The sequence below is a fragment of the Nannospalax galili genome, unplaced genomic scaffold, assembly GCF_000622305.1.
Source record: "Nannospalax galili isolate Female #2095 unplaced genomic scaffold, S.galili_v1.0 scaffold511, whole genome shotgun sequence".
Lineage (NCBI taxonomy): Eukaryota > Metazoa > Chordata > Mammalia > Rodentia > Spalacidae > Nannospalax > Nannospalax galili.
In genome coordinates, this window is record NW_008331831.1 from 2,431,235 (window position 1) to 2,443,873 (window position 12,639).

The 12,639-nt window shown below is 39.9% G+C and overlaps 1 protein-coding gene across 3 annotated transcripts in view; it reads left to right on the plus strand.

Annotated features, from left to right (window-relative positions):
* Greb1l (GREB1 like retinoic acid receptor coactivator) overlaps positions 1-12,639 on the plus strand; it is a 274,544-nt gene that overhangs the window by 190,872 nt on the left and 71,033 nt on the right. For 2 of the 3 annotated variants that reach the window (XM_029560559.1, XM_017796571.1), the window contains exons 8-11: positions 6,130-6,258; positions 10,145-10,261; positions 11,279-11,398; positions 12,323-12,460. In XM_029560559.1, coding sequence (XP_029416419.1) covers positions 6,130-6,258; positions 10,145-10,261; positions 11,279-11,398; positions 12,323-12,460 — 504 coding nt within the window. The remainder of the gene's footprint in view (positions 1-6,129; positions 6,259-10,144; positions 10,262-11,278; positions 11,399-12,322; positions 12,461-12,639) is intronic. The other variant, XM_008826964.2, reaches the window with a different exon arrangement.

A 12,639-nucleotide genomic window follows, 5' to 3' on the forward strand; every position in this document is an offset into this window, starting at 1 on the left:
TGGAACTTTTGCAATCTCTTAGGTATAGTATCATATCTGCAAGAAGTGTTAGTTTGACCTCTTTTTTTCCAACTAGTACCCCTTTAATTTCCTTCTCCTGTGTTACTGCTCTAGCAAGAGTTTCAAGCACTATGTTGAAAAGGAGTGGAGATAGTGGACATCTCTGTCTCGTTCCTGATTTTAATGGGAATGCTTCCAGTTTTCTCCACTTAGAATGATGTTGGTTGTGGGTTTGTTGTATATTGCTTTAATTATGTTGAGGTATTGTTGCAGGTTTTCTCACAGGTCCAGCCCACGAGGGACTGCTGGGAACAAGGGTTCTGGCCGAGGTAGGGGTGAGCAGCGCGGAGTCAACACACAGACACCGGGAGTCAGGTGGAAGCAGGCACTAGGCGAGGTGCTGCAGACTTGTTTATTGCTGGAAAGAGCAGGCCTCGTATATCTCTCCCCCTGCCCCAAGTGTCCCATAAGCTGGTGTGTCACTCCCTGATGGAGCCCTCATCCAGGCCGCTCGCATCATCAGTCTCTAGGTCCAGGGCAGATTAGGTTGCCTCTTTTGTGGAAGTGCGGGCTACGATCTCAAGGCAGAAGCTGTGTTCTCTAGTGCGGCCTGTGCTTAGGCCTGGCACTTCCTCTCCTACAAAGTATGTTCCCTCCAGTCCAATTCCTTCTAGAACTTTGAACATAAATGCATGCTGAATTTTGTCAAAAGCCTTTTCTGCATCTATTGAAATGACAATGTGGCTTTTGTCTTTGAGTCCATTTATATGATTAATGACGTTTATTGGCTTTCATATACTGAACCAGCCCTGCATCTCTGGGATAAAGCCTACTTGATCATGGTGAATGATCTTTTTGATGTGTGTCTGTATGTGGTTTGCAAATATTTTGTTGGCAATTTTTGCATCTATGTTCATTAAGATTATGGGTCTATAATTTTCTTTTTTGGTTGTGTCTTTACTCAGTTTGGGTATTAGAGTGATGTTGGCTTCATAGAAGGATTTGGTAGTTCTCCCTCTGTTTCTATCTTTTTGAATAATTTAAGTAGTATTGGTTGGAGGTCTTCTTTAAATGTCTGGTAGAATTCTGCTGTAAATCCATCTGGGCCTGGGCTTTTTGTAGTTGGGAGGCTTTGTATTACTGTTTCAATTTCCTCATATGTTATGGGTCTGTTTAAACTGTTGATCTCTTCTTGATTTAACTTTGGTGGTTCCCATGCTTTTAGATATCCATCCATTTCTTTTACATTTTCAAACTTGGTAGTGTATTGGTTTTTAAAATATTCCCTGATAATGGTCTGTTCTGATGTTTCCTCTTTCATCTCTGATTTTGTTGATTTGGATTTGCTCTTTTTTTTAGTTAATTGGGCTAAGGGTCTGTCTGTCTTGTCAAAGGACCAGCTCTTAGATTCATTGATTCTTTGTATTGTTTTCTTTGTTTCTCTTTCATTAATTTCTGCTCTGATTTTTGTTATTTCTTCTCTTCTGCTGGGTTTGGGTCTCATTTGTTCTTGCCTTTCCAGGCAGAGTTGCAGTGTTAGGTCATTTATTTGGGTTCTTTCTAGTTTTTAATGTAGGCACTTAGAGCTATAAACTTCCCTCTTAGGACTACTTTTAATGTGCCCTAAAGGTTGTGTTGTGTTGCATTGTATTTTTCATTTAGTTCCTGAAATATTTTTATTTCTTTTTTAATTTCCCCTTTGACCCATTCATCATTCAGGAGTGTGTTGTTTAGTCTCCATGTGTTCATGTGGTGACTAGGGCTTCTTCCGGTGTTGATTGTAAGCTTTACTGCATTGTGGTCTGATAGAATGCATGGAATTATTTCAATATTTTTATATTTCCACCACGCCCGCTTTCTTTCTTTCTTAATTTCTCCTTTGACCCACTCCTTTAGCAGTGTGTTGTTCAATCATCATGAGTTCGTGTAGTGACTAGGGCTTTGTCCAGTGTTGATTTTGAGCTTTATTGAATTGTGGTCTGATAGAGTGCATGGGATTATTTCACATTTTTTGTATTTGTTAAGCTTTGTTTCGTGGCCCAGTATGTGGTTAGTTTTTGAAAAAGTTCCATGAGGTGCTGAGCAGAAAGTGTATTCTTTGTTCCTTGGGTGGAATATTTGAAAGATGTCTGTTAGGTCCATTTGATGTATGGTATCATTTAATTCAGATGTCTCTCTGTTTATTCTTTGTCCAGTTGGCCTGTCTAATGGAGACAGTGGGGTATTGAAGTCCCCTACTATCACTGAGTTGGGATTAATCTGTATCATATAGTCCTGTAGTGTTGTTTTTAAGAATTTGGGTGCACCAGAGTTTGGTGCACATATGTTAAGGACTGTAATATCTTCTTGGTTAACTGTTCCTTTTATCAGAATGAAGTGACCTGACCCTCCTTACCTCTTCTGATTAGTTTTACTTTGAAGTCTATGTTGTCAGATATTGGAATTGCTTGTTTCTTAGTGCCATTTGCTTGGAATATTCTTTTCCATCCTTTTACCTTAAGGTAGTGCCTGTCCTTGAAGGAGAAATGGGTTTCTTGCAAAGCAGACAGCAAGGAGATGGATTTTGTTTCTTAATCCATTCATTTAGCCCATGTCTTTTGACTGGGGAGTTCAGTCCATTGATATTTAAAGTTAAGATTATACCTCTATTTATTTTCTTTCATTGCCCCTAGGGTATAGTTGTTTCTCTCTCTGCTCTCTGTATTGCTTCAAGTATTCTTTGAAGCTGGTTTTATGGACATGTATTCTTTCAGGGTTTTCATGTCATTGGAAGATTTTTCTTTCCCCCTCAACTATAATAGACATTTTTGCTGGGTAAAGTATTCTGGGCTAACATCTATGGTCATGTAGAACTAGAAATACCTTGGTCCAGGCTCTTCTGTCTTTCATAGTTTTCGTTGATAAGTCAGCAGTAATTCTGATGGACTTTCCTTTGTATGTGACTTGTTTTTCTTTTGCTGCTTTCAGTATTCTCTCTTTGTTCTGTACACTTAGTGTTTTTACTATGATATGTTGTGGGAGTTTCTTTTCTGATCCTGTCTGTTTGGTGTTCTGTGTGCTTCCTGTATTTGTATGGGGGATATCTTTCCTTAATTTTGGGAAATTTTCTTCTACAATCCTGTTTAAGATCTGGTCAATACCATTAACCTGAAATTCTTCTCCTTCCTCTATTCCTATGATCCGTAGATTTGGTTTTTTCATGGTGTCCCACATCTCTTGCATATTCCATTCCTGTGTTTAAAAAAAAAATTCCATTATCTTTGTTTGAGTGGTGCAATTCTTCAACTTTATCCTCCAGTGTTGATATTCTGTTTTCTATTTCATTCATTCTAGTGGTGAAGCTTTCCCCTGTTGTTTCAAGTTGGCTTATTGAGTTTTGCACTTCCTTCTTCATTTCTGCCTGAGTTTTCTTCAATGTTTCTATCTCTTTTGTGAATTCATTCAGAAGTTTATCCCTATCTTCTTTTAGTTCTTTGATTTGTTTGTTCGTGTATTCTTTAGATTTGTTGAATTCCTTGATTATGTTTATGATTGTTCTTTTACCTAGTAGAAGTCTTCTACAGGACTGGTAGAGTTTGGTGGGGACATAGTATTTTGGCTTTCCATTTTATTATTCTTTTGCTGTGATTTTGGCACATGAATTTCTTATCTTGTTTCTGATTCCGATATGAGAATTAAATTGAAGTATGCTTCTGTTTGTATGATCCAGGTGCCTAGATCCTTTCTTTATTGGTAATGTAAAGCTGGTTGGTACAGGGTTCAGGTTCTCTGAGGTTTAATTTGGAGGGAACTGATGGCTTCATATCAGCTATTCAGGAGTACCCACAGAAGCCCAATTCAGGTTCCAGTCAGGTATGCTCAGGCTTCCTTCACCATGTGGAGGCAGGATCTGGGATCTCTCAGACAGTCCACCCTCTCAGGTTATCTGCTAGGATCTCAGCCTTAGCCTACTAAAGCCAGATCTGACCTGGGGCCTTGGGAAGGGCCTCACAAAATCCCAGGTAGGGGCATGGGTATGGCGTAATTAGGGGATGCTCACCACCACACGGAGGCAGGATTAAGGGGTTCAGGCAGTCCCCAGTGTTCTCAGCCTCTCTGTCAGAGAGAGGCTAGAGGGAGGCCAGAACTGGGCACTCTCTGGTGGTCTGCTGAGATCAGAGCCGCTACACAGATGGAGGACGGAACCCACCCTCTCAGGCTGTCTGCTAGGATCTCCCAAATTTTATAAATTTTTTAAGATCCTACAGCTTTCATTATCAAAAAGAAGCCTTTTCTTGAGTCAATGAATGTAACTAATCTGCAGCATTTAATGTTCTTTAAAGATTTTAAGAATATCAGAAAATGAATCTTGCCTCTACACTACAGGAAAGTCACTACAGGAAAGTCTTCTAAAAGCATTAGCTTAATTCTAGCTGATTTTCAAATATCATTCAAAATTTGACATCAAAAGACTTCATCTCATGAGCAAGCTTATAGCTTAAAGGACTTTGAGATAAGTAGATTTTATAAAGGCTATTGCCTCCAGGTGCTGAAACCTCAGATCCTCTTCAGGTCCCAGGGATGCCATGACCACCTCTCAGCCCAGCTGCCCCAGCCAGTGCTTGCAGTGTTCTTGCTGACTGCACCTGGCCTGGAACTGTACAACCAGAGATTGCTTGCCTCTCTGCCTCCTGAGTACTGGGATTTCACCAAATTCTTTATCTGTGTCTATTAAGATAGTCATGTAGTCTTTGTCCTTTTTTCTACTACTAGAGTCTGTTCCAAGAATTGGTCTGTTTCATAGCTAATTACAAAAATAGTTAGCTAATTACAAAATTAGTTAGCTAATTTTATAACTGTGCTACTTTGATAGGTTCTCATAACAAAACACCACTGACATAAATGTATTTTCTCACAGTCCTAGAAGCTAGAAGTCCAAACCTAAGGTGTTGGAACAATTGGTTTCTTCTGGGATCCTTGGCTTGCACTAAATAGCTGTCTTTTTGCTGTGTCCTCACCTGGACTTTCACCTGTGCAAATTAACTTTTGATGTCCCTTCCTCTTCTTTCAGGAGCATTAGTCACATTGGATTAGGGCCACTTCCTATGAGCTCATTTATCCTTAGTTACTTCCTTAAAGGTCATTAGGATCCCAGCACAGATACTCTGGAAGTTCCTAGAGAGACTTGGCTCAGTTAATAAAAGGCTTTAGGACCTTATTCAATCCCTAGCACATGTGAAAACCAGGCATGGCAACAAAATGCTTATAATCCCAGTGCTGGGAAGTCAGAGACAGGAGGATCCCCGGGACCCAGTGGCCAGCCAGGTTTTCTGAACTGATGAGCTCAAGGTTCAGTGAGAAACTCTGTCTCAAAAAATAAGATGGAGGGGCTAGAGAGATGGCTCAGCGGTTAAGAGCACTGACTGCACTTGCAGAGGACCCGGGTTTGATTCCCAGCAGCCGCATGGCAGCTATGAACTGTCCTTAACTCCAGTTCCAGGGGTATCCGAAGCCCTCTCCTGACCTCCGCAGCATTGCACAACATGGGTGCACTCACATATGTACCTGCAGGCAATATAATTGTACACATAGAATAAAAATAATAAAATAAAATATTTTAAAAAATAAGGTGGAAACCAATTGAGAAAGACACCTGACCTCTGGCCTGCATACATGCCCGTACACACATACACATGAATCTGCACACATATTCACATACACACACACACACACATGTACATACACACACACGTACACACACACACACACACATACACACACACAGATATCTTATTAAAATGTGGTTTTGAGAGAACTTTGGTGATAGTTTGATATGGAGCATAGATATCCTGATGACAGATAATCTGAGTTTGACTGCTACTGTGACCCAATTAATACTTACTTGACAGGGTTGTTACAGGGATCAAGTGACTTAATCTATTTGAAATACTTAGAATAGTTCATAACACAGTAGCTTCTAAATGCATGCTTATTTAAAAAAAATAACTCTGAATACATAGAAATGGATTTTTCTAAAACATCTGAATAGGAAAGAACTGAAACCCTCCAACCTGCTTTTTCTCAACTCACCCATGTCAAATGAACTTTCTTTCTACATTGCTAATTTAATCAACCTCTTTCATTTTAAAGATTCGTCAGCTCTCAGTCCAGCTAATTCTGCAATCAATTTAAGTGGCGCTCAGGACCTGACCCGGAATAAGAATGTTGTGAAACCACTGCCCTTGTCTTTGCAGGTTGTAGGGAAGACTTTTCCTGCAGGTGATGTTTACCTTACTTATATTTCTCTGGTAAATACCAAAAGTCTTGGGTGAAATTTAATTGACAAAGTAATAGAAACAGAAGCTGCTTCCACCTGTCAGTTGAAGACAGATGTGGAGCTGCCTAAAATAATGTAAGCTTGTACAAAGCTTTGCTTTATCTGTGTTCCAACCAGAAGAGTCAAAACGGCATTTAGTACACAGAGGAGATAACTTCAGTTTGACTCTGCTCAACAAACATTTCTTGGGCTGCTGTTGTGTCTAGAAATTGGGGTTATAAAAACAAATTAAGTCATAATGCCTGACTGCAAATGTCCTTGTAATCCATTGGGGGAGACAGACTTACAAGATATTTTCAGTGTACTATCGCTCAACATTTTAGAGAGTAGTCAAGGATGAATTCTCAAGAGGAAATTGGTCTTTAAGAATGAGCAGATATATGCTGGGTGTGGTGGCCACACACCTTTAGTCCCAGCATTTGGGGAGGCAGAAGCAGGTGGATCTCTGTGAGATCAAGGCCAGCTGGGGCTACAGGGAGACCCTGTCTCAACAATACCCCCCCCAAAAAACCCAAAAGAATAAAGCACACACACACACACACACACACACACACACACACACACACAAGAATGAGGAAGTATGTACTGGAGAAAAGGCATTTCACAGAAAGGAAACCTGGGCATGGTGGCACTTGCCCATAATCCCAGCACTTAGGCCGAAGCAAGAGGATTGGAAGTTGAAGAACAGTTCCAACTACTTAAGGAGATCTTGTTTCAAAAAATAGGCAGGGGCTGGAGAGTTGGCTCAGCAGTTGAGAGCACTGGCTGCTCTTACAGAGGCCCCGGGTTCGATTCCCAGCACCCACAGGCAGCTAACAACTCTCTGTAACTCCAGTTCCAGGAGAAATCTGACACCCTCTTCTGACTTCCATGGGCATTGGCACAACTGGTACACTTGCGGACATGCATACAATACACTCATACACATAAAATAAATAATTTTTTGAAAGAGGGCAGGTCAGGGATGGAGAGGAAAAAGATGCATGACATGTAGGAACTTCCTGACATTTTGTTTATGTTGGAACCATAAAATGTACAATGTAAGCAACAGGAGGTGAGCAAGCGGTGGGCAAGGGACGAGTTGTGGGAAAGCAGGCTGTGGAGTAAGGATTTTACTTTAATTTATGGAGCAGAGAAAGGTCCTGTTCTGGTTTTTTTTGAACTGGAACTAAATCGTTTTGGCAGTAATGTATAAGAAGACAAAAAATGGAAACACTAGTTGGAAGTCATTTCATTACACTAAGTGAGACATGATGAGGTCCTTAGCCAGAGTGGCACCAAAGTAAAGAAGAGGAGACCAAGTGGGAGCTGCTCCAGAGGTGGAGTCAGATGGACCAGGTGGACTAATGTGAGCATGAAAGAGGCATCTCAGCCAGCTCCATCTTTCTGGGCCAATGATACATCACCTGAGACAGGAATGTGGAAGGAAGAACAGATTCTCCTGGAGGAGAGTGTATGAACATGTTGAGTCTGAGTTCCCTTGAGACATCCAGTAGAACTGTTCATTATTCATTCATTAATTGATGGTATAGAGAGGTAAGCAACTAACAGGTAGGTAAATCATCAGAGTTGGTAGGATCAGCCAAGGAAAGATATAGAATGAGGCAGGCTGAGAACGAAGGAAGGAATTTTAGAAAAGTCCAAGGTTTAAGGAGAAGAAGCTGTAAGATAGAAGACTGTGGAGGCAGGGAGCTTACCATTTTTAGAAACTTTCCAAAAGTTAGTCATCATAATTTACACAACCCACCTGGGTTTTCACTCCAACCCAACAACTCTTGTAGGACCTACCTCCTAGTTAGATTTCAGACATGAACAACCTGAAGTCAAGTTTTCACAGTGGTAAGAAAAAAAATTAATGAGATAATGAATGAGCCATCATCTTGTTTACTAAAATCATCCAATGGACTTTATAATACAAGAAGTTGGAACCGGAGAGATGGCTCAGTGGTTAAGAGTGTGTCCTGCTCCTGTAGAAAACTACACTTCAGTACCCAACACCTACATCATGTACAACCCCCAAGACGCATATACATAATTAAAAATTAAAAATTGAATCTTTTTTTAAAAAAATGGAATTAAGGGGCTGGAGAGATGGATCCGTTGTTAAGAGCACTGAATGCTCTTGCAGAGGACCCAGGTTTGGTTCCCAGCACCCATATGGCAACTAACAACCATCCTAACTCCAGTTTCAGGGAATCTGACACTGTCTTCTGACCTCCATAAGCATTGCGTGACATACAATGCAGGCAAAACACTAACATACATGCAGGCAAAACATTCATGCACATAAAATAAAAATAACAAAATATTTTTTAAATCATGCACATAAAATAAAAATAACAAAATATTTTTTAAAAAGGAATGTAGCTGCTGGGTATGGTGGCACACTCCTGTAGTCCCAGCACTCGGGAGGCAGAGGCAGGCGGATCTCTGTGAGTTCAAGGCCAGCCTGGTCTACATAGTGAGTTCCAGGACAGCTGGGGCTACAGGGAGACCCTGCTTCAAAAAAAAAAAAAAAAAAAAAAAAAAGGAATTTAGCTGACAACCCTGAACCCACTAATCACTCCTAATGTCACACAAAAAGAGAAAAGTAGCCATTATGTGTCCCCTAATGGACTTTCTAACAGACTTTATGAGATGCTTATGCCAAAATTTTGAATACGAATTTCATCAGGTCTCTAACAATTAAATTATTAGAAATATAAGGGACAGCCGGGTATGGTGGCGCACGCCCTTAATCCCAGCACTTGGGAGGCAGAGGCAGGTGGATCTCTGTGAGCTCAGGGCCAACCTGGTCTACATAGTGAGTTCCAGGCCAACTGGGGCTACAGGGAGACCCTGTCTTAAAAACGACCAAAAAAATGTTTTTCAAAATAAAAAGTGAGAAGACAATACTTTTGTTTATATTTTTGCAAGTCTCCTTAATAAGAGACAAAGGAATGTTAGATGACAATACGGATTTCCAATCAGCAAAATTCAGAAAACGAGAAATTCTCCCAGGTTTTCAAAAAGAAAAAAAAAAAATGTAAGAAATACTTTTTGAAAAGAAAGTACTGTAGATTAAGAAAGGCATAAGGGACATATCACCTAAACTCAAACTCAAGCATACAGCTCTTTTTTAAATCCCAGTTTGAACAATTCAGCTATTTAAATTCTTTCTGAGAGGCAACTGAGAAAAATTAGAACACTGGTGTGCTATTTGTTGATATTAAGAAATTGTTATTCATTGTTAATTTTAAATATAATTATATTACAGATATATTTTAAGAGAATCCCATCCTTTTAGCAACATATATAGATGTGTTTATCCATGAAATTATATGACCAATGGGTTTGTGTCACACTAACCCAGAACAATTGTGTGGGTCCATGCAGGGGAAGTAGGTCAGGGTATGATGAAGCAAGGTGGGCTGTGTGTGGGTGAATGCTGGACTGAGTGACAGGTCTATTCATATGTATTATATATTCTCTCTCTCTTTGTATATGTTTGAAATTTTCCATGAAACAGTTAAAATACAATTATTTCTTCCTTATTTCACTCAGTATCTCCAAAAACGTCATCAAAAGTCATTCTAAAAGATTTCTTAAGGTCCTAGGAAATTTTTTCTGGATGACATCTAATTTTTAAATTATACTCTTAATTGACATATCCAGGATTTGATTTTTAATGAAGGTTTTACTCTGATGGTTCTAGTTTGTTTTATGCAAGTGGGCTGAGTCCTATCAGTGACGCTTCCTTGAATCCTCAAGTGTGAGGTTTACCAGACGCCTGCCGCTTCACAGAGTCCAGTTCAGCCTCTGTTCTAAATTGCTTCTTCTGCTCTACAGATACAGCAAATGGGACCAGCAGCCATGGAGGGAAGAGCAGCGCATCCAGCTCTACTCCATCCCGCCCAGGGAACTACTCTTTGTCACCAAGACCTAGCTATACATCCATAGACCAAGGTACAACACCCATCTCAGAGTTTCTAAATAATGCATCTGTCATAGTAGCACTACACATTTTGTGTGTGCATGTGCGTGTACATGTGTGTGCAGGCCGGAAGTCAATATTAGCTGTCTTCTTTAATTGCTCTACACCTTATTTTTCTGAAGCAGAAGTCTCCACTGTACCTGGAGCTTGCTGATTCAGCTGAACTGGGTGGTCAGTAAGCCCTAAGGATCCTCCATCTCCAGCCCCCTGACAATGAATTATCTGACAAGATACTCCAAAGTTTTCCCTTTGTTTATCATACAATGTTTTGAAAATATATGATTGATGTGAATAATAATTTTTAAGTATTTTGGAGATTATACATGGAAGAGCCTAACTGGAAAATTAATGTTGAAGCAAAATTATCATAGTGAGTTCCAGGCCAGCTGGGGCTACAGGGAGACCCTGTCTCAAAATGACCAAAAAAAAAAAAAAATTATCATGAAGAATCTTAAAAACTCATGGGCGCCGGGCATGGTGGCTCACGCCTTTAATCCCAGCACTGGGGAGGCAGAGGCAGGCGGATCTCTGTGAGTTCATGGCCAGCCTGGTCTACATAGTGAGTTCCAGGACAGCTGGGGCTACAGGGAGACCCTGTCTCAAAAAAAAAAAAAAAAGACAAAAAAGCAAACAAACAAACAAAAAAATTCATGGGCTTTGCTTACCAAAGCATAGGACAATACTAAAAGATTTGCATGATCCTGGTCAAATCTGAGTCTTCATCAGACAAAATGTATATAACACTAACAGTTGGCTACAATTTCACAGGGATGTTGATAGAGTCAAATTAAATAATGTGAGTAAAATTTTAAATGGTAAAGCAGCACATGAATGCTAGTAATTGTTGGTATAGTGTTAGGTTGTTAGTGTTTCTTTTTCTAACTTTATTTTTGCCCCTAGAAGTATGACTTAGACCTTCTAAATAGATCAAAGTAAGGTCCTGTGTCACTGATTGCTGAGGTCAAAGCTGTTTTCCTTTTTATTTTCAGCTAACATGTTCATTTCCGGACCACCAAAGAAACGACACCGGGGATGGTATCCTGGGTCACCTGGCCCCCAACCAGGTTTAGTTGTGCCTGTTCCCACAGTTCGCCCTCTTTCGAGAACTGGTAAGATTTTAACAGCTGTATGTAAAAGTTTCTATTTAATTAGCAGAGGTGTGTTCTCCTGTTCTTTCCCTGAACCCTTAAAAATAAACTTTCCTAATCAATCATGGTGACCAGTAGTATTGTATAAGGATATTGATAGCAGCTAATATTTTGTCCCCGACGTGACCTCCTTCCCTATAAGCACATGTACCATTACAGTTGATCTTAGTTTTAATCCATGCAATTGACAAGCTATTCATTACATAAGACCTGATGTTATCAACTTACTATCATCAGGCAGAAATGGACTTGCTTTGCCAGTGGTGTTAGAGTTTACTTTCTGTGGTCAGCAAGGTATGTGAACCTTGCTCATTACTTTGACTTACATCATTCAGTCTCTAGCTAGAATTATAGATAGTTCTTAGCTGCCATGTGGGTGCTGGGATTCAAACCCGGGTCTTCTGTAGGAGGAACCAGTGCTCTTAGCTGCTGAGTCATCTCTCTAGCCCAAGAAATAGGATTATTTAAGTTTTTTAATTTGTTTAGTTTCAAAGACTCCATAGAAACCTCATATATGCAAAGAATTATGGCAATATGTTACCATGGTTGTTCCTAGGTAGAAATGAATAATGATGAGTTTCTCCTTCACATGTTTCTGTTTGTAAAATTTATGCAATGAAAAAACACACTTTTGGTAATTTGCAGCGGGGGGGGGGTGGACAAAGAGTTAAATCCAAAATGGTCAGCAGTTGATACCTAGGATTATGGTTCTATTGTTTTTCTTCTAATTTTATATAAGGCAGGTGAATTAGGCTAATGATGAGTGATAAACCGTTAGACTTCTAAAACATCTGTACTTAAAATATTAAAACTGCATTGCTTCCCATAGCATTGCATTTAGCTTCCATGCCTAATCTTTCTTGTCAAACAACTTTTTTTTTCCAGAACCCCTTTTATCTACCCCAGTTCCACAGACCCCATTAACTGGAATTTTACAACCTCGGCCTATTCCTGCAGGGGAAACTGTAATTGTTCCTGAGAACCTGCTGAGTAACTCAGGAGTTAGACCAGTAATTCTGATAGGTAAGGTAAAGGAATTTCAAGTCCTCTGGAATTTAGGAATGTTTCTCCATTCCATGGTTGGGGTCTTTGTTCACATGTTTATGAGTGTATGTGTTTCCTTTCTCCTCATTATTTCATCTTTTCTTGGCCAGCTCCTTCATGCATGTGATTTGAAGCTAAGAATAAGGCATTCTTGTCCA